This window comes from Rattus norvegicus, chromosome 9, assembly GCF_021556685.1.
Source record: "Rattus norvegicus strain SHRSP/BbbUtx chromosome 9, alternate assembly SHRSP_T2T, whole genome shotgun sequence".
Lineage (NCBI taxonomy): Eukaryota > Metazoa > Chordata > Mammalia > Rodentia > Muridae > Rattus > Rattus norvegicus.
This window is the reverse complement of record NC_141542.1, coordinates 33,620,101-33,646,511: the sequence shown is the minus strand read 5'-3', so window position 1 is coordinate 33,646,511 and position 26,411 is coordinate 33,620,101. Positions and strand designations below refer to the sequence as shown.

The 26,411-nt window shown below is 40.7% G+C and overlaps 1 protein-coding gene across 2 annotated transcripts in view; it reads right to left on the bottom strand.

The window, feature by feature from the left end:
• Window positions 1-19,982: 19,982 nt before the first annotated feature.
• Opn5 (opsin 5) overlaps window positions 19,983-26,411 on the bottom strand; it is a 48,795-nt gene continuing 42,366 nt past the window's right edge. The window contains 1 exon segment of one of the 2 annotated variants that reach the window (NM_001389270.1): window positions 19,983-20,740. In NM_001389270.1, the coding sequence (NP_001376199.1) occupies window positions 20,663-20,740 (78 nt within the window). In that variant the 3' untranslated portion in view covers window positions 19,983-20,662. 2 annotated transcript variants of the gene reach the window in all.

The following is a 26,411-nucleotide window of genomic DNA, read 5'->3' as shown; positions in this document are numbered from 1 at the left end:
CCTCGTTGCGTATCCAGTTTGTTAATCTATGTCTTTTTATTCGGGAGTTGAGGCCATTGATATTGAGAGATATTAAGGAATAGTGATTATTGCTTCCCGTTATATTCATATTTGGATGTGAGGTTATGTTTGTGTGCTTTCATTCTCTTTGTTTTGTTGCCAAGACGATTAGTTTCTTGCTTCTTCTAGGGTATAGCTTGCCTCCTTATGTTGGGCTTTACCATTTATTATCCTTTGTAGTGCTGGATTTGTAGAAAGATATTTTGTAAATTTGGTTTTGTCATGGAATATCTTGGTTTCTCCATCAATGTTAATTGAGAGTTTTGCTGGATACAGTAATCTGGGCTGGCATTTGTGTTCTCTTAGGGTCTGTATAACATCAGTCCAGGATCTTCTGGCCTTCATAGTTTCTGGCGAGAAGTCTGGTGTGATTCTGATAGGTCTCCCTTTATATGTTACTTGACCTTTTTCCCTTACTGCTTTTAATATTCTTTCTTTATTTTGTGCGTTTGGTGTTTTGACAATTATGTGACGGGAGGTGTTTCTTTTCTGGTCCAATCTATTTGGAGTTCTGTAGGCTTCTTGTATGTCTATGGGTATCTCTTTTTTTAGGTTAGGGAAGTTTTCTTCTATGATTTTGTTGAAGATATTTACTGGTCCTTTGAGCTGGGAGTCTTCACTCTCTTCTATACCTATTATCCTTAGGTTTGATCTTCTCATTGAGTCCTGGATTTCCTGTATGTTTTGGACCAGTAGCTTTTTCTGCTTTACATTATCTTTGACAGTTGAGTCAATGATTTCTATGGAATCTTCTGCTCCTGAGATTCTCTCTTCCATCTCTTGTATTCTGTTGGTGAAGCTTGTATCTACAGCTCCTTGTCTCTTCTTTTGGTTTTCTATATCCAGGGTTGTTTCCATGTGTTCTTTCTTGATTGTTTCTATTTCCATTTTTAATTCCTTCAACTGTTTGATTGTGTTTTCCTGGAATTCTTTCAGGGATTTTTGCGATTCCTCTCTGTAGGCTTTTACTTGTTTATTAATGTTTTCCTGTGCTTCCCTAAGTGTGTTCATGTCTTTCTTGAAGTCCTCCAGCATCATGATCAAATATGATTTTGAAACTAGATCTTGCTTTTCTGGTGTGTTTGGATATTCCATGTTTGTTTTGGTGGGAGAATTGGGCTCCGATGATGGCATGTAGTCTTGGTTTCTGTTGCTTGGGTTCCTGCGCTTGCCTCTCGCCATCAGATTATCTCTAGTGTTACTTTGTTCTGCTATTTCTGACAGTGGCTAGACTGTCCTATAAGCCTGTGTGTCAGGAGTGCTGTAGACCTGTTTTCCTCTCTTTCAGTCAGTTCTGGGGACAGAGTGTTCTGCTTTCGGGCGTGTAGTTTTTCCTCTCTACAGGTCTTCAGCTGTTCCTGTGGGCCTGTGTCTTGAGTTCACCAGGCAGCTTTCTTGCAGCAGAAAATTTGGTCTTACCTGTGGTCCCGAGGCTCAGGTTCGCTCGTGGGTGCTGCCCAGGGGCTCTCTGCAGCGGCAGCAACCAGGAAGACCTGTGCCGCCCCTTCCGGGAGCTTCAGTGCACCAGGGTTCCAGATGGTCTTTGGCTTTTTCCTCTGGCGTCCGAGATGTGTGTGCAGGGAGCAGTCTCTTCTGGTTTCCCAGGCTTGTCTGCCTCTCTGAAGGTTTAGCTCTCCCTCCCACGGGATTTGGGTGCAGAGAACTGTTTATCCGGTCTGTTTCCTTCAGAGTCCGGCGGTGTCTCTGGCAGGGGTCCTGCCGCTCCTGGGCCCTCCCCCACGGGAGCCCAGAGGCCTTATACAGTTTCCTCTTGGGCCAGGGATGTGGGCAGGGGTGAGCAGTGTTGGTGGTCTCTTCCGCTCTGCAGCCTCAGGAGTGCCCACCTGACCAGGCGGTTGGGTCTCTCTCTCACCGGGTCTGGGAGCAGAGAGCTGCTGCGGGCCGGGATCCGCGGGTGTGGGACTTCCGGTAAACACAGAACGTGCCCGGTCCTAGAGAAATTCTGCTTCCGTTTGTCCCAAGCTCACCAGGCAGCTTTCTTGCAGCAGAAAATTTGGTCTTACCTGTGGTCCCGAGGCTCAGGTTCGCCCGTGGGGTGCTGCCCAGGGGCTCTCTGCAGCGGCAGCAACCAGGAACCACTTGTTTACTTTTAATGCATTTGTTTGTGTGTGCCAAAAAAAAAAAACCACAATTACCCTTATTAGTCTCAAAGAAATGAATTGCTTCTGATCAAAGAGACAGACATAGAACAGTTTTCTCCAGGATGAATAAACTTGTATTTGGGTGTCTCCACTTTTGTAAACCCCCCCCTTTTTTTTTAGAATAATTTTCACTCATTTGAAATATTTTTCCTGCCAAAAGAATTCAAGGGAATGGAAAGATAGCTCAGCAGATAAGGGTGCTTTTCATTTAGCTTGAAGTCTTAAATTTGATCCACAGAACCCGTACAGTAGTAATCAAGAACTGATTGCTACCAACTATCCTCTGACTGCCACAAGCACACAACATGTGCAACATGTACAGGCATACACACATGTACACATGCACACACATACACACATGTACACATGCACACATAAAATAAATAATTTCTTTTCCATTTTTTTCAAATTTAAAATTAATTTTGATTCTAGCTAAACATCTAGCAAATAGAACATTTTTAGAACTGTTATCAATTTGGTGATCCAAAGTTTTAATTTATTCTGTGATAATCAACCATAGCAAAGTAAAATTAAAAGAATGGAGGGTTTTTTCACAGTTTCCAGTCAGTTATTTTTCACCCTTAAGATAGGGCCATAGATATGAATATTTCCAGTTTATCCTAGATAGAAAAGCACTTGCTGAACACAAACACAGAGGACTTTCCCTATGTTCTGCCTTTAAACTTTGAAAAGATATGATTGGCAGACGGACTTAGGGTGAGCCACTTAAGATGATAAACTATCTATGAAAGTGACCTGAAAAATGTATTCATTCTTCCCTACAGCTCTCACGGACCCATGGAATCAAAGATGGTCCTGAGCCTTGAGAATGGGATTGACATTGACCAGAGAATCATGATTTAATGAAATCTGGATATTTGTATCCCAAAGGACACAAAGAATTAACTATCAGCTGCAAACACCCATGGCCACAATATCCAACAGTCTATGCCATATGTGACAATTTGTAACTAAATGTTTATGAATCCAGAGACCAAACCAAGCCATCTACTTTATGACAGGATTGGGGGAAAAAATGCATAGTCCCGATGCCCATTTCCCTGCAGGAACCTCCAGATCTTCTTACCAGAGAGGAGAAACTAGTTATTAATGAGTTTTCTTTAAAAGTATGTGTTGTTTTTGACCCACCTAATCCAAGATCCTTTGATGCTACAATCTCATTGTGCTATCAGTGACTGTGACAGGAAGGCATAGAACTGTGACCTTCCCGGACCACTGTGATTCCCTTGGTGAGTTACTTGTAAATTATTCTATGTATAGAAATTGCCAGTCAGGTATAGCTGTGCTTCAATCCCAGCACTCAGAAAGCAGCTCAATCTCTGTGAATTCAAAGCTAGCTTGGTCTACAGAGTACCAAGATAGCCAGAGCTTTACAGTGAGTCCTTGTCTTGGAAAAAAATAATAGAAAGAAGAAGAAATTTCCTCCCTCCTTTCACCCCACTCCAACTATAACACTATAACACTATAACACACACACACACACACACACACACACACACACACACAGCTACTCTGGCAAAGGATCACATGCGAAGACCTTCTATGTTTCTATGATATAGCTGGAATGCAGACATGCACTGAATTACAGTATAATCTGGCTGGAATACAGACACACCTTTAGTACACACCTTTAATCCCTAACAAGGAAGGTAAAATTAGTTTGTTTTAAAAGCAGCCATGTTTGAAAGTGATGGCTTTCTGCTGGCCCTCAGGGTTTCAGTCCTTTTCCCCCACATGATCTGGAGATCATGTGCCCCTCCCCCAACCCCAGTCCCCACCCCTTTTCTCCCCAGTCCTCTCCTCTTTCCCCCTTGTAGTGAATGGAAACAGGCAATCTTGGGAGATAAGAGGTTTGGAGGACCCCCAGAATGCACCAGAGACCTGGGAGGTGAGACCCTCAGGAATCAAAGTGGGGACTCTAGATTAAATGCCATACAGTGAAGAGAGGAAACTTGTAGAGCCCACCTCCAGCAGAAAGACAGGGCATCAAGAGAGGGATGTAGTTGCTATCCCACAGTCAAAACTCTGACCCATAATTGTTCCTGTCTGAAAGAACTACAGGGATGGAAATGTAGGAGAGCCTAAGGAAAAGAATGTTTGGGGACAAAGGAGATCCAGCTCAAGGGGGGAGGGAGGCTGACACTATTACTGAGGCAATGGAGTGCTCACAAAAGGGGACCTATCATGACTGCCCTCCAAAAGACCCAACTAGATGCAGATAGAGTCAGATGCAGATATCCACCCCACCTCCTAACAATCAACACAAGCTGCTTGACCCCTGTGGTTGAATTAGGTAAAAGCTGGAGGAAACTGAAAAGGAGAGCAACCCTGTAAAAGAACCAGCAGTCTCAATTAATTTGCCACCCTGAAATCTCTCAGACCCTGGATTACCAACCAAGCAGCATATACCAGGTGATATGAGGCTCCCAACACATATACAGCAGAGAACTCTTGGGTCTGGGTTCAATCAGAGAAGATACATCTAACCCTCAAAGAGACTTGAGGCCCCAGGGTGGGGACCTCCTAGTGGAGACAGGGTGGTAGGGAGGAGGTATGGGATGTGAAACAGTAGGAGGGTAGACCAGGAGAGGAATAAAACTTTGAGTGTAAAAATAAAAAATAATTAACTTTAAAAAAAAGGAAGTGGTGCTTAATTGAGAAGTAGACAACGTAAGAAATCAGAAAATTTTGACAGATTGAATTAGAGACAGGATATGCCCAACTCTCACGAGAACAGTACAAGAAAGAGAGGCTATTTAAGAGCAGCACAGGGAGAATGAACAATCTAAACACGGGTGATGGTGCGTGTGCATGGTAGTCTTATTGGGACAGTTTTACAAAGACTGGCTGCAAATAAAATTAACTAGATACAGGTGAAGACAAATGAGACAAAGAATGAGAAAGAGCCTGATAGGTAGAACATATTGCCGAAGTTTAGCACAAAGCCATCCAGAACAATCCAGTCAGAAGCCAAGAGAATCCAGATTGAGTCAGTCAGCTTGGAAGATTATATGGTAAGGAGGCTAGAAGTTTCCAAGCTTAGGACTAGTTATAGTTAGAACATAAAAAGAAAAGCTCTGAGCTCCGTCCTAGCCATGTATTTGCATTCCTTGGGTACAGCTCTCATCTCATCCCTTCATCAAAGAAATAAAAGTTACACACACACACACACACACACACACACACACACACACACACTGTAAATTACTTCTAAAGATTTATTTTATTTTTAATTATATATATATATGCATCTATGTATCTGTATATGCACATGCATGCTTGTAGCTTTTTAAACTGCTTCTTTTTTGTTTAAAAAATATTAAATTAAAAAATATTAAAAATGTATGTTTTCATATAATACATTCTCCCCCAACTCCTTCCACATATTTCCCAACTTCCCACCTATCCAAATCCACACCCTTTCTTGTTTTCTCTCATTAGAAAACAAACAGGAATATAATAATTATAATAATAATTAAGACTAATAGATAAAATAAAAACAAATAAATCAGAATAAGATAAAATAAACATACATGAAAAAAATCCAACGCACAAGAAACACACACAACACAGAGACATATATTTGCACATGCAGAAAACCTATTAAAAACAAAATCAGAACCCATACTATATAAATAAAAGATGTGTAAGATTATTTTTAAAATGCTTAGACAAAGCAGTATGAGAAAAAAAACGCCTCCAAAACTACCATTGAGTTCAATATGTATTGGGCATCTACTACTGACCGTAAAAACTACCCTTAAGTGTGGTCTGTATATCCAGTGAGTTTCCACTGAAGAACTCTTTCGTGAGTGATTATCAATTGGAAGTAGATTTGGGGTGAAAGATGGGGACTTGTGTCTTCCTCCTTTTATAGCACTGAGACTTTATCTGGCCTTGACCTGTGTAGCTCTGTATATGTGCCACAGTGTGAGTTCCTACCTGTCAGTCCTACAGTATCTAGAAGTTCTTGTTTTCTTGGTGAACTCCATCCCCACTGGCTCTTATAATCTTTTTGTCTCCTGAAGGGAGGGATTTGATAGAGTCATCCTGTCTTTGTTAGGGTTTCTATTGCCGTGAAGAAACGCCATGACCACAGCTATTCTTATAGAGGGAAGCATTTAGTTGGGGCTAGCTTACAGTTCAGAGGCTTAGTCAATTGTTGTCATGGAAGGAAGCCTATGTGCAAGACAACATGGTACTAGAGAAGGAGTCAAGAGTTCTACATCTGTGTAGGCAGGTAAGAGAAAAAGAGAGACAGCGGGCCTGGTTTGATGACTTGAGCGTTGGAAACCCCAAAGCCCACCTCTAATAACACACGTCCTTTAAGAAGGCCATGCCCACCCCAACAAGGACACACCTCCTAAGAGTGCTACTCTCTGATGACTAAGCATCAAATATCTGAACCTTTAGGGGACATTCCTATTCAGGCCACCACTCATCCCATTTAGAACTAAGTGTTCCACGGTCTCTCCCTTTCTACACACGGTCCAGTTGTGGGTCTCTGTATTTGTTTCCATGTCTTCCGGGGGATGCTTTTCTGATAAAGGTTGATCAAGACGCTTACCTATGAATACAGCAGAATGTTTTTCGGAGTCATTATATTACTATGTTCCTTTAACAGGACAATAGTAAATGTTTTTCCCCCTAAGCTCATTGTCTACCTAGGCTTAGGTTCTTATCCACCATAGTAGTGTCCGGCATGGGTTTCATCTCATACCTTAATTTCAATTAGATAATGGTCGGCTACTCACACAACTATTGTGCTACTTTTGCACCAATGTATCTTGCAGGAAGGTCAGAGTTACAGATCACAGGGTCTGTTGACAGGTTGATGTGTACCTTTCTCTTCTGATAGAGTGGAGAGTACCTTCTAGTCCCATATAGTCAGTGGGAGTGAGGGCTCTAAGTTCAGTCCATGTTCAGTGAGTTATGCATATGTTTTCTTCAGCAATAAGGCCTTGCCATCAGTTTGTGGAGAGCCTTGCAATAGCCTGGGTCAGATAGAGGTTTTTATGAGGGCCTTTTGGACAACAACTCGAGTACATGTATCCCATCCCTGGCATAGAATTTTCATGGTGGTGAGAGATGAGTAGTTTGGCTTTTTTGTCTCCAGTTATTATGTGATTCCATATATATATATATATGTATATATATATATATACATATATATATATATGGATTCCATACACACACACACACACACACACACACACACACACACACACACACAGTATTAGGTTTCCATTTAATCCCCCAAACGATCCTTACTTTTAGCTGTCCCTCTCCTTCCCTCCCTTACTTCCTTCTCCTTCTCCTTCCCCCTCCCCATTTGACCTTCCCCCCACCACTTGCCCATGTATGTTCATAACTGTCTGTGCCACTTCCTAGGAAGATCTTTTCCTTCTATTCAGCATCTTCTCTATGACTAACCTCTGCACTTACATGGATTGTAGCCTTCTTACTCGAAGAACTAACAGCCAATATTCACATATAAGTAAATCCATACCGATTGTTGTCTTTTTGGCTGTGAGTTACCGAACTCAGGATGATTTTTTTTCCTAGCTCCATCTGTTTACCTCTCAATTCCATTTTTTAAACAATTTTAAAATAACTCTATCTACATGCTCTTGACTCAACAGACAACCAAGTTACTTTTCCACACCCAGAGTTATGATTAGACTGATTGAAGGTATAGCTGAGAAAGCTGTGTGGTCTTTTGAATACAGCTTGCTGGGTATCACTCAAACGGCTGCCACCAGATGAAGAACATTGGCTTCTCTGGTACATTTTCTAGCACACACTGAAGCCAGTTGGAAAGAAACACCTAAAATTATGAACAGACAGGAAAATGTTTGTACTGCTTATGAAAGCATGCCTTCATTGCAATTTCTATTCTAGCATTAGGCTTATTGTTATATTCTAAAAGAAAAATCCAGTTATGATAGGCCATAAATCTTCTGGATCTCCTGTCTGGAAGGCAATTTTGCTTTCTTAAGCATTTTGATAAGTTAGTGTTACCGTTCTGCCAGAAACCCTCTGCTGAGAACACCCAGCCATTATTAGTACAAATCTAAGGAGCTACAGCCCTGTCCTATTTTCAATTGAACTTGACCTTGAAGAAATACTAAATGTGACTTGTTTAGAGGGGAGAAGGAGGGAATTACTTCATAGTCTCGCTGCTGTCAGCTCATCTTAATCAGGAATTTTACACCAACAGGAACTCATGACATGATGAATTGCTAATGTGCAAAATCTCAGCGGAGGTGTGTTTCAGCATTATGGTGATGGAAACACACTACTGTGAATAGACTTTTATGAGGCAGCCCTGTCGCTTTGTCTGGTGAGATGAAGTAATTTCCCTGTTACTGAATCTTTCCATCTTACCTGGGAGAAAAGTGAGAAAATGCTTGTATCACTTTTAAAGGAAACCATGGGATCGTATTTCCCCTTTGGCTTGATCTTCAAATTACATAAAATCTAATTTTGCTTCCATTTCACAAATACAAAAGAGCAGCAATTTTACTTGCTGTAAGTAATTTTAATGTTTTTTGTTTAATAAATATTTTCATTTAGGATGCTTCAAAGGCCATCAAAAACATCTCTGGAACGTTGAATGCCTCTGGTCATCTTTCGAGATCGTCTCCATTTTCCATTTGTCAGGCACTCTCAGAATCATGCCTCCTTGCTTTACGCCAAGAGCTATGTGTCAGCACCCTGCACTCTACTCTCCATTATCAGTAGCATCTAGTGCTCGGACCTCTGGTCTGCTCACACTATTTTAAATGTGTCTCACATTGTCTTACTCCCTTTCCTCCACTATAACAGAATAATACAGATTGGTTTGTTTGTTTACTTGTTTGCTTGTCTTATCTTGAAACAGGTTCTCATGTATCCCAGACTGACCTTAAACTCACTATGTAACCAAAAATTACACTGGACCTCTAATCCTCTTCCCTCCATCTCACATGTGCTAGAATACAAGCATGAACCCTCATGCCTCATTTCCATGGTGCTGGAATCAAGCCTAGACTTCATGAGTCCTAAAGAAGAACTCTACCAACTGAGCTATATTCTCAGCCATGACTGCTTAATAAGTGAAGAACAGGAACCTACTTTGTCATAGATCTGAAGGTGAGAACCAAGCAGATTCGGCTTTCTGCTAAGAACTGCTCTCTACTCAAAAGGTGGTACCTTCAGGCTATGCTCTCCAGAAGTGGACTATGCCCTCATAGGACAACTGGCAGAAACAGAAATCAATGCTTGCCCGGATTCTGGAAGAAGACAAATGGCAAAAACCCTTTCATGGGAGGAGCTACAATGGCCTCATCATCTTTTGAAGTTCCCACCAGTTAAGTCCATCACACTGGCCAAACTTCAACACCAACTGACTCTTAGAAAGAACCTATTTAAACCTTAGGGCACGTCTGCCCTTTCTTCACCATTCATAACATCACCTTTCTCCTGATGTTGCTCCATTTGATGGCATTTCTAAGAAGAAATTCTGACCTCCCTGTATACAGTAGTTTCCTATTTCCTACACGTTCATGTACAAGTGTGGGCAGGATAGGACAGTGCCAAAGAGAACTCCCAAAGGCCAAAGCCAGAGGCCATGAAAGCCAAATGATAAAGACTCTTTCCATCAGAAGCCCAGAACTATCAGAAGGAACTCACCAATGAAATGACCAACTCTACCAGTTCAAAACATCTTCCAAGTTGATCAGCACTATGGCTCCTTGGTATGGTATTTCCATCTTGTTTGGGAATGAGGCTGTGGATCACAGATAGCTGCTTCATAACCCTAACACTGTCTCTAGTGTAAAACGAATAGTGGTACTAGGCATGGGATGTCTTTCCCAAACAAAAGTAGTTATGTTCCTTGCATCTTCTAATATTCTAAGCTTTCCTGATGTATTAACCAATTGAGACTTTAAGCTAACCTTCCCTTGTGGAAGTGGATGGGTAGGTAGGTGATAGTGTGTCTGTGTAGGAAAACCATGAAAGCATAAGATGAGTTGTCAGACAGATGTGATAACAACTACTATTTGTCCCCCATTCTCTCCTCTTGCTGATTTAACTCTGTATATTAACTATAAAAAAGACTCATATCCTCAAAATAGAGAAAACGCTTTTCTTAGTCACCAATGTAATTAGATGCCATTACGTGACTAAACTCTGGCAAATAAATTGTAAGTGGATGCTATGTGAGACGTTCAAGGTGTGTCCTTAAGAAGAATGTACTTGATGTCTTATCCTTTCAACCCTCCAGCATCTGGGAATGTGACAGAACTTTGAAAGTGACCTGAGTTACTAGTCAAGCCATTCTGAACATTGAAAATGTTTTTATTTTAACCATTAGAAATGACTGCATCACAGGTGAACGAATCCAGGGTGTCTGCTGAGAGAGAATATATTATCCAGACAGCATTAAATCATGTAGGAAAAAAAGACTAGCTCCTGACTTATTTTGAACTATTATATTTGTTCTCTGGTTTACATGTCATGGCATGAACACTGTAAAAAATATTTGACAATTATATCCTTAAGCTTGGGGTGTTGGCTTATAACTCGAAATTAAAAATCAGAGCATTAGCTGCAGAATTATTATACATTTAAAATATCATCTAAAGTAGCTTCATAAAGTTTATGTGCATTTTTAACTCCTTCTAATGGTGTTGTAGTGAATAGTAATATTAGTTATTATTTGGAGCTGTGATCTAAAAAATCTCTAGGAGGAGTGATGGCAGACTCAGTATCCATATCAAAGCAGGCCTGAAGTAATAACTCTTGAATTTTGTGTCAATGACCACATTTTCAGCTTTTTAGTAGCAACTTCATTCTGACACGGCCAAGTCGACACTATCCATCTCCTTCTTACCATAACACTCAATTTACAACTGCCAACAAAAGTCAATAGCTAAGGTATTCATTTAAATATTAACTTTAAGATACTATCAAGCTTCTGGAGAACTGTGGGCCTTGTGTATAAGAAATAACAAGAAAATGATTGTTTCCTTGTCACAAAATCTGTGGAAAAGGATATAAATGGTTGGTGGGTTTTCCATTCTGGATTCTGTCCTCTTTTAAAAGCTAAATTATCTTGCCTAGGAAGCGCAAGGCCCTGGGTTCGGTCCCCAGCTCCGAAAAAAAAAATTAAAAGCTAAATTATATTAATATAATACCTACCTATCCCCCTGCTCTGGGAAAAAAATATCATGCTTCATTGACAAAAATATTGTACTGGATTTAACAGAACTGTTACCACCGCATTTGGTTTGAAATGCCAAGAGCTTAGGAGGTAGGTATTTTCTCACTCCCTGTTCATCATGAGATCATGCACAGATGGGCAGAGCACTTGCTCTGAGTCAAGACCAAGAGTCACCTCAAGCAGACGCATAAAAGAAAGACATTGTGTGGGGAGCAATATGGTGTGCTAAGAGTTCAAGCTCTAGTCACAGGTGACTGACACCAATAACTTCTTGATTGAATCCCTGATCTTCTGTGACAGAGGAAGAGTAAACAAATTTATCTCATGCCATAAGGCCATTACAGAAAGGATTGGATAAGCATTATGGATTCTGTAGTGTATAAAGAACTTAATGAAAGGCTGATGGCTCAGCAGGTAGAGACAGTTTGCATGGGTTCACAACCTCAGTTGGGTCACAGAAACCTACAAGGAGGCAGAGGAAAGCCAACCCTGAGAATTATCCCTTGACTGCCATACTTCATACTTTTGTACTTCATACTCAAGAAACATAACTTAATGGGGCCTGGAAAGATGGCTCTCTGTTCTCACAAGGGACATGGATTTGGTTGTCAGAACTCAAATGTCAGCTCGCAACTCCCTAGACTTCCAGTTCTATGTGATCCAACACCCTCTATTTTATGAGGACTTCTATACTCCAGCAAACACACATGCATAAAAAAGGAAAGAAATACATCTTTGAAGAAGGAGGAGGAAATAAGAGAAAGAAGAACTACTATGGATACTTAGAGCTGGCTCAGCAGTTAAGAACTGGATTGCTCTTGTTCAGGACCAGAGTTGAGCATCCAGCACCCAAACTGGGAGGTCCACAGATAGCTGTCTCCAGCTCCAGATCCGATGTCCTCTTCGATATCCTTGGGTTCATGCTCTCATGCACAGATCCAAATGCATACATATAATTTAAACAATAAAGATAAACACATCTTTTAAAAAGCAATTAATGAAGACAAGAGGTCAGGAATTTGAAAAGGAGGAAGGAAGGATATATGGGAGAATTTAGAAAGGGGAAATGGTATAGTCTCCAAATTAAAGGAAAGAATAGTTTTTAAACCAAAGAAAGAACAGTAATTCATTCCCTTTTACATTTTAATTAGAAATCTAAAACTAATCATTGGAGTTGACATCCTCATTGTTATCAATGAGTCAGAAAACCACAATATCCTGTGGTATTTTTTTTTCCTCTTGCATTTTCTTCTTGGCTTTTCAGGAAGACTCACTTTTCTGCATCTTGCCTCAGTTAGCTTGGGTCATAGAACTCTGTGCTGGCCAAGGGACTGTGGTAGGGTTGCAATATCACGCATGGAATGGCATAAAATCACACCCTTTGAGGTTCTGTACTCATTGCATCCTTTACAATAGAGATGCTATACTGGAGACAGATGTATCCCAATGGGAAAGGTCTTACCCTGAGTAATTGCATGTGGCACAGTCCTTCTGGGGGACTCATGGGCCATGATACAACCAAGAAATAAAATTCTATAGCATAAAATAGCAGAGGTTGGAAGGTGAGGGGAAAGTTTTGTTTGTTTAATGTTACTACAGAACAGCACAGCCTTTAAGAGTGTGATTCTCAATAGTAAAATCTTAAAAAGTTTCACAATATAGCTGTTGTTTCATAGCTCAAGCTCTCCTTCTATGTCTTTATTCTCATTTCCGCTTTCTGCTTCTCTTCTGGCTATCCCCCCACTCCAAGTATAAGCACTCATACCCTCTTCATAGCTGCTTTTTCTTTTCAATCTCAAAATTGCCTTAAATTTTTCTCTTTTATTTAAAATATATTCTTTTCTCACCTGACATATCCTGATTATGGTCTCCTCTCCCTCTACTCCTCCAATTTCCTCCCTACCTCACCTCCTATCTGAATCCACTCCCTTTCTGTCTCTCATTAGAACGGGTTTTAAAGGGATAGTAATAAGATATAACAAAAGAATATATGAGATAAAACAAAAACTAACATCAGAATTGGACAAGACAAACAGAAAGAAAGCCAATGAGACAGCAAAAAAAAAAATCAGAAACCCATTCATTCACACACACAGGAATCCCATAAAAACAGCAAAATGGAAGCTAGAACGCATACACAAAGGATCGGGTACAGACCCATGTAGGTCCTATGTATATCGTCCCAGAGTCTGTGACTTTATTCATATGTGGATCATGTTGATTTAGAGAGCCTTGATCTTTAGTATTCTCCATTCACTATGGCTCTTAAACTCTTTCTGCCTCCTCTTCCCAGGGTTCCCTGAGCCCTGAGGGAAGAAATTTGATGGATAAATCCTGTTTAGTACTGAGCATTCCAAGGTCTCTCACTCTCTACATAATGTCTGTCTGTGGGTCTCTCTATGTGTTCCCATCTGATGAAGGAGAAAGCGACTGTGATACTGGCTGAGGAAGTAGAAAGATGTTAAGACCTATGACTTCCAGTTCTCTCTCCCCATACTCTTTCCTTCAGCACACACACACACACACACACACACACACACACACACACACACACACACACACACTTGATTCCTTCTGCTCCCTCCCCAGCTCCTCTTTCTCCCCAATCCCTCCCTCTATCCACCTCTGATGTGTACTCTATTTCCCCTTCTAGTAAGATTCAAGTGCGACCCCAGCTTGGGCCCTCCTTGATACTTAGCTTCTTTGGGTCAGTGAGCTGTAGGATGGTTATCCTGTATTTTATGACTACTATCAACTTATAAGTGAGTGCATACCATGTTTGTCTTTCTGGATCTGGTTTACCTCACTCAGGATGATCTTTTCTAGTTCCATCCATTTGTTGGCAAATGTCATAATGTCATTGTTTTTAATAGCAGAGTAATAGTCCATTGTGAAAATGTACCACATTTTCTTTATCCATTCCTCAGTTGAAGGAAATCTGGGTTGTTTTCAGTTCCTGCCATGAACATAGTTGAGCAAGTGTCCTTGTGGTATGGTGGCGCATCTTTTAGGTATACGCCCAAGAGTGGGCTTTTTTCATCTTTATTAACTTGAGTATTTCTTATTTACATTTCGATTGTTATTCCCCTTCCCGGTCTCCGGGCCAACATCTCCCTAACCCCTCCCCCTTCCCTTCTATATGGGTGTTCCCCTCCCCATCCTCCCCCCATTACCACCCTCCCCCCAACAATCAATTTACTCGGGGTCCAGACTTGGCAGGACCCAGGTCTTCCCCTTCCACTGGTGCTCTTACTAGGATATTCATTGCTACCTATGAGGTCAGAGTCCAGGGTCAATCCATGTATAGTCTTTGGGTAGTGACTTAGTCCCTGGAAGCTCTGGTTGCTTGGCATTGTTGTTCATATGGGGTCTCAAGTCCCTTCAAGCTCTTTCAGTCCTTTCTAAGATTCCTTCAACGGGGGTCCTGTTTTCAGTTCAGTGGTTTAATGATGGCATTCACCTATGTATTTGCTATATTCTGGGTGTGTCTCTCAGGAGAGATCTACATCCAGTTTCTGTCAGCCTGTACTTCTTTGCTTCATCCATCTTACCTAGTTTGGTGGCTGTATATGTATGGGTAACATGTGGGGCAGGCTCTGAATGGGTCTTCCTTCTGCCTCTGTTCTACACTTTGACTCCATATTCCCTGCCGAGGGTGTTCTTGCTCCCCTTTTAAAGAAGGAGTGAAGCATTCGCATTTTGGTCATCCTTCTTGAGTTTCATGTGTTCTGTGCATCTAGGGTAATTTGAACATTTGGGCTAATAGCCACTTATCAATGAGTGCATGCCATGTGTGTTTTTCTGTGATTGGGTTACCTCACTCAGGATGATATTTTCCAGTTCCAACCATTTGCCTACGAATTTCATAAAGTCATTGTTTTTGATAGCTGAGTAATATTCCATTGTGTAGATGTACCACATTTTCTGTATCCATTCCTTTGTTGAAGGGCATCTGGGTTCTTTCCAGCTTCTGGCTATTATAAATAAGGCTGCTATGAACATAGTGGAGCATGTGTCTTTGTTACATGTTGGGGCATCTTTTGGGTATATGCCCAAGAGAGGTATAGCTGGATCCTCAGGTAGTTCAATGTCCAATTTTCTGAGGAACCTCCAGACTGATTTCCAGAATGGTTTTACCAGTCTGCAATCCCACCAAAAATGGAGGAGTATTCCTCTTTCTCCATATCCTCACCAGCATTTGTTGTCACCTGAGTTTTTGATCTTGGCCATTCTCACTGGTGTGAGGTGAAATCTCAGGGTTGTTTTGATTTGCATTTCCCTATGACTAAAGATGTTGAACATTTCTTTAGGTGTTTCTCAGCCATTCGGCATTCCTCAGCTGTGAATTCTTTGTTTAGCTCTGAACCCCATTTTTAATAGGGATATTTGTCTCCCTGTGGTCTAACTTCTTGAGTTCTTTGTATATTTTGGATATAAGGCCTCTATCTGTTGTAGGATTGGTAAAGATCTTTTCCCAATCTGTTGGTTGTCGTTTTGTCCTAACCACAGTGTCCTTTGCCTTACAGAAGCTTTGCAGTTTTATGAGATCCCATTTGTCGATTCTTGATCTTAGAGCATAAGCCATTGGTGTTTTGTCCATGAGTGGGTTTTGAGGTAGAACTATTCCCAATTTTCTGAGAAACCACCAAATTGATTTACTAAGTGATTGTACAAGTTTGGGCTCCCACAAGCAATGAAGGAGTGTTCCCCTTGCTCCACATCCTTTCCAGCATGAGCTACACTTGAGTTTTTTATCTTGTCCATTCTGACAGGTGTAAGATAGAATATCACAGTCTATTTGACTTGCATTTCCCTAGTGAATAAGGATGTTAAACATTTCTTTAAGTGCTTCTTGGCTATTAGAGAGTCCTCGGTTGAGAATTCTGTTTAGATCTGTATTCCATTGCACTGTCTAGTTTTGTGTGTCAACTTGACACAAGCTAGAATAATCAGAGAAAAGGAGCCTCAGTTGTGGAAATGGCCTCATTAGACCCAGCTGTCAGGCATTTTCTCAACTAGTGATCAAGGAGGGAGGACGCAGCCCATTTTGGTTGGTGCTGTCCCTGGGCTGGTAGACTTGGGTTCTGTAAGAAAGCAAACTGAGCAAGCCAGGGGAAGCAAGCTAGTAAGGAACGTGCCTCCATGGCCTCTGCGTCAGCTCCTGCTTCCTGACCTGCACGAGTTCCAGTCCTGACTTCCTTTAGTAATGAAATAACAAGGTGGAAGTAAGCTGAATAAACCCTTTCCTCCCCAACTTGCTTCTTGGTTATGATGTTTGTGCAGGAATAGAAACCCTAAGACACCCATTATTAATTAGGTTATTTGGTTTGCGGATGTCTGGTTTATATGAAATGACCTGGAAAGCTAGGACAATGGAAATTCCTAGGAGTCTATGAGGGTAACCCTAGATATCACTATTATCAATGGCAGATGTGGAGTGTAAGTGGTCATGTCCTGTAACCAGAAAACATTTCTAGTGGAGGGACTTCAACCTCACCCCAACCACAAAACCCTAAGCCCACAATTGCTCTTGCCAACAAGATGTGCAGGGATAAAGATGGAGCAAAACTGAAGAAATAGCCAACCAATGACTGGCCAAGCTTGAGACCCATGCCATGAGAGAGATCCTTTATTAATGGTCTTTATTAATGGTGTTCTGCTGTACTTCCAGAAAGGTGCCTCGCATAAGTGACATCTGAAAGGCTTCACACAGTAACTGATGGAAACAGCTGTAGAGACCCACAGCCCCACACTAGCCAGATCTTGGTTCCTGTGGAAGTGAGGGACCAAGGATTGAAGGAGCCATAGAGGTCAAGGACACCACAAGAAAACCTACAAAATCAACTCACTTGGGCCCACAGGAGCCCACAAAGACTGAACCACCAAAGAACATACATAGCATGCCTATGACCTCAGCACATATGTCACTGGTGTGCAGCTCAGTCTTCCTGTGGGGCACCTAACAGCAAGAGCTGCATCGGACTGTGTTCCCTGCCTTTGGATCACTTTGGATGCCTTGTCTAGCAGCAATAGAAGATGCTTCCAGTCCTACTGATACTTGATATGCCAAGGTTGGCTGGTACCTATGGGAGGCCTCCTTTTTTCTGAGCCTTTTCTGGGGGGGCGGGGGGAGGGAAGGGAAGACAGATGTTGGGGAGGGAAGGTGTAAAGTAAATTAATTAATTAATAATAATAATAAATAAACAGAGTGTGAGAGCCAGAGGGGATGGAAGACATCGAGAAAACAAGGCCCTCTGCATCAATAGGACTGACCCACAGAGACAGGCAGCAGCACCTTCACAGGTTTGCTCCTGATGGGGTCCAGAGCTGAAAGGAAAATTGGGCATATACCTCCACCCCTAACCTAGAAGCTTTCTCCAATTGATAACCTCTTACAAATGGAAATTTGGTTTTCTCTAAGGGAGTCTCACTTAGGAAACAAACTACTCTTTGGGTTAGGTTTCATGCCAGCATTAGATGGTCCACAGAAAATAAACTCACTGGTGTTTTTGAAGGCTCCTTGTCTCACAATATCATTATGGGTGGTTTTTCCCATTTTTTAAACTTGTAAATAATAAGCTTATATATAAACTTATTATTTATTTTTCCTTCTCTCTTTTTACCCTACAGATCTTCTGTGTAGATATTATGCTTTCCAGTTTACTGTTTTTATGGAATTCCTGTGCGCGTGCATGCATATGTGTGTGTGTGTGTGTGTGTATGAGTGTGTGTGTGTGTGTGAGTGTGTGAGTGTGTGTGTATGAGTGTGTGTGTGTATGAGTGTGTGTGTGTATGAGTGTGTGTGTGTGTATGAGTGTGTGTGTGTATGAGTGTGTGTGTGTATGAGTGTGTATGAGTGTGTGTGTGTATGAGTGTGTGTGTATAAGTGTGTGTGTGTGTGTGTGTGTGTGTGTGTGTGTGAGTGGTTTTCTGATTCTGTGCCCTAGCTTGGTCTCTTTTCCTTCTGTTTCTTTGTCTTCTCAAATTCCAAGTGTTCATTTTGTTTTATCTTATTTTTATTTTATTTTATTATTAGCCCTTAGGAACCTGTCTGTTTTCTTAAGAGAGACAGGAAGGGAGCAGATCTGGATGGAGGAGAGGACTTGAGAGTAGTTAGAGGGAAGGGAGACTATAATCAGGATTTATTATGTGAAAAATAGTTTATTGTCAATAAAAAGGAAAAATATTAATATTTTATTATTTTGCAGGGCTGGCGATTGCATTTAGAACCTCTCACGTGCTCAGTAAATATCATGTCACTGAGCTATATTATCAGGGCCAAGACATTTTTAAGTTTTAAAAACAGTCTGAGCCAGGAAACCGGGAAAGGGAATAACATAACATTTGAAATGTAAATAAGAAATACTCAAGTTAATAAAAAAAATGATGATAAAAAATATATATATATATATATATATATAAGAAAACCTATTGAACCGCAATGTGCTAGTGTGCTCAACTTTAATATTCTTCAAGGCAACCATAAGGGGTTAAATCATAAGCCCCAAAGAAGGTATTTGCTCCATTATCATGTTTTTGTTCTTCCCACCCCCACTTCACTTTTGTTGTATAATGCAAACTTTCTAAACTGTTTGACAGTATCTAAAATATAAGCATAATTTAAGAGGACAAAAAAAAACCATTCTGAGTTGAGATTTTTCTTTCATGCAGTAGTAGATTTCATACAAATAGTCAAGACCTTTCTTCTCTCTGGGCTTCTCTTTGTTACCTTATGTTACGGTTTGAATATGTTGTGTCCCTCACAAAGGTTCCTCCGAGAACAATTTGGTCCCCTGCTAGTGCTATTGAGTGGTGACTGGGTCACCAGGCTGCTTTTTCCATCAATAGCTCATACAGGGACCAAAGAAACTATTAGGAGGGTTGCCCAGCCAGAGAAAGAAGGGACCTCACTGTGCCTTGAGAGTCATCTAGGCAGCCAACACAAACTAATTCAACAAAACAATCCAAGGTTCCTTGTCTCATCATGTCATGTCATGGTTTGGGGACTTCAGTTGGTTGGTTGATTTTGGGGGTTTTCTGTTTTGTTTAATTTTATCTTATTTTTATTTATTTATGTGTTTGTTTATATTTTTCTCCTTTTACCCTCCAGGCTCTTCCAGTTTAGTTTTCTGGTGTAATTGTGCAAACAAATGGGTCTCTGCATCTGTCTGTTTCTTGTACCTTTTCTTGGACCCTTTTCCTTCTGTTTTGTCCTATTTTGATGTACTGGGTTTTGTTTTATCTTAGTATATATTATACGAGAGAAATGTTATTTTCAATAAAGGGGAAAAAGAATAAACTAAAAAAGAAAAAAGAAATATTCCCAACCACTGGGCAATTTTTCCTAAGCTCTGTGGTTTTAACATAAATCACCATTATGGACAATGGAGAATTACCAATCTCCATTGCAATTTGGCTGTTTCCCTTAATGTAAATACCTTTATTTTAGTCCTGTCAGAGCTGTAGAGTGTTGTGGATTCTTTAAATGTAGAATAAGCAATACCAACAAAACAAAAATGGTTCAAAATGTTGGTGCAATATATTTTCTTTATTTAAAAAAAAGTACTTGAACAGCAGCTATGGCTTCAAAAGAAAATTATTTCAGTGTGGCAAAGAGAGACGGACAGAGATGAAAAGTAGTAATCCATCCTTTCCTGGTACGGTCAACAAACTTCTTCAGTCCGACACACAACTGGGACGAAACAAATGAGTCAAACACTAAAACATCTTCTGAATGTTCTCATAGAGAGTACTTACAAATACTATGTACAGGTTGACTTGACAGAGTATGCTGTTAGAAGCTTCCCAGATAAATGTTCAACATTCTAACCATGGACAAGAAGAGGTTGACGGTTTCAAAGGCATGTTCACAGTCATCAATGCATTAGCAAGCTCCATTACTATCACAATGAATAGAAAGCTTGAGGAATGATGCACTTCCCAAGCTTAGGATGTGCTTTTCTTCTTAGACCATTTTCATCATCTATAAAGCCTAAAGAGTGGACACTTCACATGCTATGCACTCATGATTAAACTTCAATATCGTCACCGCAGTCAACGCTGACCATATAGTTTCTCAAACTTAAAACAAATGCAAAGAATACACTATAGCTTTTTTTTCAGCATTTCAAAGAGTATATTGAAGCTGGCCACTTATTTCTGAAGCCCTGATGGACAGCTGCGGGGTTTCTCGGCCTCAGAACACAGATGCTTATTTCTTGCCACAGTCACCGTCATTACGGTGACTCTCTCCATCCATAACATGGGCACTAGTAAATCTGGAACTGCTCTGTTTGAGAGAACAACAACATTTTTGAGGTGCATGTCTGCTAATGTCAGGCCGTCTTCACCAGCATCCCAGTACTAGTCACAGAATCAGAATGCTGTCGGTAGTCTAGAACCCCTGACCCGCACTCTCTGAAGCCAGGCTTGGATCTGTATGGATTTGCCCACCTTTTAACAATGATCACTGGAGCAGAAATATTTGATGCTTACCTTAGGACACTCCAGGAAGATGCTAAAGATGAAGCCCAATGGAAAGGAGGAGCTTCAAGAATAGAGTCTGAACTCAGCTGAACTTAAAATCAGAATGAACTATGGTGCTATGCCTCTCTAGAAAGTCAGTAAAGACATTCTGCTGCCTTTGAAATAAAACCAGTGACCACAAGAATACAGCCACTTATTCAGAAAATCCTCAAATATAGTACAATTACCATATATCTTTAAAAATTACTTTAGATGAGAGATGGATTAAGTACACATATGTATGCAAAGATATATATATGCATGTACTTAAATAGATGAGTGGATGATAAGAATGTGGATGGATACAGATGAAAGAAATAGATCTTTCTTTCAATTCTCCCATGAAGTAGAAGCATACACTGTGCATCTATGACAGTATTTACTTAGCCTTTCACAATTCAGACAGGGCCCTTCATCTAAAGAAAACAGCACTCCTTAAAAGATGGAAAGCAAATAACTTCCTTCAGTGGATTTAAAGTTGGAGGTTCTAGCCCAGCCCTCCTCTGGGCTCCACTTGCCAAGCAGAAACAGAAACATATCTGAAGCAAGATCACCTCTTCAGAGCCAGCTTTGCCAGACGCCCCTCCCTTATCTTTCCATAGAGGGAAGACCGTGCACAACAAGCACACAGTAGTCTCAATTCACTCTGCTCCTTATGTCGCTGTTTCTTTAACCCCACATCCTTGACTCTCTATGTTCTGACAGTAGCACCATGTATCTTTCCCTTGATTTCCTTACTCTCCCCCACAAAGGTACCTATTAAATACCCTCTGCTGATAAGAGCTAATAATCAATAATTGGCATGCCATCTCTGTCAAGCTTGATTAGGGAAATGGGGATGGTTAAGGAGAGAAATCTGGTTATCTAGCATCTAGGAGGCTGCAAATAAGATTGCAAATATATTCTTCTCAATACCTTCTGGTGACCTCCCCTAGATTCTACCCCTAAGGCTTCAATCTGGGCTCTTCTATTCCAATTCAACCCAATTTTGATTGTCCCTAATGATGAAAACTCTGAAACATTTTGGAGATTCCCTGGTGTCATCTGATGTTTTGCCTCTTTAAAGTGTTTTTCTTGTATGTGAGTTAAGATATTGTAGGAAGGATAAATATAGTTCTACTCATACCAAGGTAATAGTGAAGGAGAGTGACAGATTCTTTTCACTTTTTTTACATTCACCGTATTGTTGCATTTGTGCCAGTAAAGTAATAATACTAACAAAATGCTTAAAAATTCTCCTTGATATTTTTGAAGTATTCTTAGCCTCTTTGGAGTGAAGTCACACAAATCTGTATTTGCTCTTTCTTGGACATTATATCAACCTTCAATATATTAAGAAATAGTTTTCCAACAGGAATTCCATTTGTCACTCAAAACACTGGGAATCTTTATGAAGCTTACTCTGAAGTGAGTACTAATGCTGCATTTGGACATTTAGAAATTCTCAAATCACAAGTCTATCCGGAATAGTATGATGATAATACCTGAAAATTATGAGACAGAGAACTACAGAGCTCGGCTTCAGATCTGGAAGTGTTGATATTTGGTTTGTTGCTATGTATTGTAATGTAAAATATTGGCCCTGGTTGCCCCTGGGAACAAGGAGATTCTACATAGGCCCAAGTGATGCTATGTAACCTTGCTTCCCAAGTTATCCCTGATTGGTGTCTAAAGATGCCTACAGCTGGTTGGCTATAGAAGAGAGATAAGCAGAGTTTTGGTTCCCAGGCTTGGGTCTGAGGCAGGAGACTGCAAGGGAGAGAGGAGGAGGAGAGAGGAGAAGATGCCATGGGGTAGGTGAGTTAGGAAAACATGGCCATGAGGACTAGCCACTTAAAGTTAAGAGCAGCCCAGATAGAACATGGCAAGTTATAATTCAGGGTTATTGGCAGGGAAATAGACATAATAGCTTAGAGGGTAGATATCTGCCCAGCTCTAGTGAACTAAAGCCTTATTATAACTATAAAGGTTATGTGTCTTTTATCTGGGAACTGAATGATCAAAGTTGAGATTGAGATTAAACATTTAACACAACAAAGACAAACTCCCACCTGCCCCTCTCCACCTCACAGTGCCAACCTGTCATCTTTTATTTATCCTGCCCATCTCTTTAACAAGCTATAAGCTGCACCCTTTACATATCCTGTCCTCATGTATCCCCAGACTTCCATTCATGCATTCCCCCTTTGTTTGGAAAAGGGGGGTATAGTCCCTCTTCCTCTTTTTTTAAAAAAATGTATTTGTGGGTGAGAAATATGAGGATGCTGTGTGTATTAGCATAGTGTTTGTGAGAATGGTGTGTGGAGGTTCCCCCATCCACCCTTTTATCTCCACAATATTATTGTGGAATATAGATAGATTCCATTTTTCATCAATATTATTATGGAATAATAGACATTTGTTGAACAGTTTATAAGACACACAATTTAATTCCCAAGAGTTCTAGAAGCAGGAAAGCCTGGATTTGGGATGTCATCTCCAGTTCTGCTGCTGCATTGCTGTGCTAGTCATTAAGTCTTAGGAGAAGGTATTTGTGACTATTCCTCTGCTCTGGCTTCATCAGTCCCATTTGTAGATTACATGTAGGACTTAACAGCTCCACGTGTTATGTCACTTAATCACCAAAAAAGTAATTTAAGGGTTATATCTCAATTTTCAGATAATCACACTGAGGCTCAAAGAGACTAAGTTATTCCCTGCAAGGATTCACTGGACAAGCAGGAGAAGCAAGCCCTCAACCCTGGAGAACTTTCAATGGAATCGATGCTATCTGCTATATTTTGTTGGCAGCATTTCTAAAAAGCAAGCTATAAGTTCATGCCTCTCATAATTATGAGAGTAGCTATAATATAATTGCATCAAGATGCTTCAGTCTGTACCCTTCCTTTTCTAATCTCCCTAGAGATGTTCCCTTTTAATCACCTGCAATGAATGATTGCTTATTATATAATTTTATGGCCCAGATAAATGCAAGACTAAAGCTGACTGAATTACCTTTGGTAATTACAGCAGGTGGGAAGAAAAATATTACACTTGCTTACCTTGACCTACTTGAATGAACTGGTAAGGTTCATTCTCAGCAGCCATTCTGCTGCTAAACATTCCCTATCTCCATGCAAGTATGGTTCAGCCATAATAAAAGCCCAGGGTATTAGAGGGTTTGGAGAATTTTCGTTTTGTTTTTTGTTCTGTTGCAAACATTCTGTTTTGTTGTTGCCTAGTTCTCTGTCCCTAGCATACAACTGTCCTACTTCCCATGAGGCACTGAGCAGAATTGTATACATCTAAGTTTTTGCATGCGTTTGTACTCATTGGATAATATAACTCTCAGGCTGTCTAGTGACCTTGAAGAGGGAATAATAAGAGTGACACATGTCCCTTTCATAATTCTATTCTGCCCTTCCCAACTTACTTCATGGAAAACTCCACTCATCGGTCACTGATAGTTTCTGCATAGACAGGTTATCTGCAGATTTTCTTTGAAAGCATGAGTACCTGCTTCTACGAGATTCGGAGAAAAGCATTTCCAGTAGAGCATTTACCTCTGTTGAAGAGGTTCGCATAAAGTATCATCTCCATAACCCTATCCCTCAGCCTTCCCCATCATCTCAGCTAGAACTTCTCAGGTTTGGCATTCCATTCTACTTATGAACAGAGTACTCACTATGCATCCAAAAGAGACTTTCCCCAGACATAACAGGTTCTAATTCCAATCCCACACTGTACTTGTGGCCTTGGGTAAGGCATGCACACTCTCTGCCTTAGCTGTTGATCAGGAAAGTCTGTCCCTCCTCCCCATTTCACAAGGCACTGGAAAGTTGACTTAAAACAAGGGGGTTCAACAAGAGCACGCAGTATGAAAGAAATGGAAAACACTACTCTTAAATGAAATCCTAGTGGCTCTAGCCTAAGATTTTTGTTGTACCTTGTCAGTACAAGAAATATGAACCATGTCAGGACCTCTAGAGGTCCCTCCGGGTCATCAGCTGCTGTTAACTCCCTGTCACATGCAGTGTGGTGGTTGAGAACTCAGGTTCAGCAGGCGCCACACAGTCCTCAGAAACCCCTGCACAAGTTCACATGCTTATGGGAGTATTTTCTGAGTTTCCCTTTCCTCTCCTGAAGTGGGGTGATAAGTTCATGAGTAAATGCCAACGAATTTGACTATCATAAGTAAGGACTAAATGTAGGAACTAGCCCATAGAAGAGGATGTCACATAGAAGAGGATGAAATCCAGCACCCAGCGGGTACCTGCTTGGTGCTTTAAATATCATCTCTTCCAATGGCTTCTATCTGGCAAGAATAGAACCTCCAAGCAACGAGAATTTTCAGAATCAATTAAGTTTATAAATTGATAAAGTCCTATGTGGAGACCATCAATGTGCCCAGATCCCTTAGTGCACAGGTCAACTCTTCAAATTGTAGGCATGTTATCTATTCTTTGCATGGTGTGTTTGAAGATTAAAAGGCCTTCTTCCTGCAGGAGCTTTGCAGAACTGGACTTGAAGGGGTCATGCTTTGAGGTATATTGTTCTCTAATCAGATCCTTATTACACTATGATGTTAAGCTCCTCAAAATATGAGAAGGAGGATCAACAAAGGGACTTGGCAGGTGAAGGAGAACCGACTCCTGGGAGTTCTCTTGCATGCCATAGCATGTGCTCCCTACCTTGAAACACAAAGAAACTTATTTAGGAAACATTTTTAAATTACGAAGAGAGGAGACAGAGAAGAAATGGCTGGGTGCATCTAGTTTTGTTTCTAACTCGCTGACTTTCAAGGCACTTTGATTTGTTTCCTTCCTGGGAAATTCTTGTTTCTACTTGCCCTCTAGTCAGCCTCATGAAAGAAGGAAGGTTATGTGCAGTCGAAAGCTGATGAAAACAAATTATCTCATTACACTATTTATTTACACTGTGCATCCCCATTTGTGCATGTTTCAAAAAATTCCATGGACGTTTTAGAAAACACATTAAATAAACCAGGAAAAAAGATGTGTCTGTACATACAGATAGACTGTAACTTTCTTCAGTGTATTACATTTTGTTTATTTAGTCTGTGGGTTTGAGATGGAGTGGGGGTGTGGCACATACTCCTGTGACATACAAGTAGAGGGCAGAGGAGAACTTGCCCGAGTCAGTTCTCTCCTTCCACAGTGTGGGTCCTGAGAATCCAACTGAGCTGAGCAGCCTTGGTTGTAGGCACCATTGTCCTCTGAGCCATCTCACTGGCCACCGATTATTTTTTAATACATACAATGACTCTAAGAAAATGGCTACTGCCCTGGAATTCCTGCTCCTACATTCCTGGAATGTCTAGTCAAGCAAAGATAAATGATTTGCTTCTTTAATGAACTTAGGAAAGAACTCTTCTCACAGTTTAAAACCAAAAGAGTTCGTCCATGCTGATAACATTTGAGGAGAGTCTATACAGG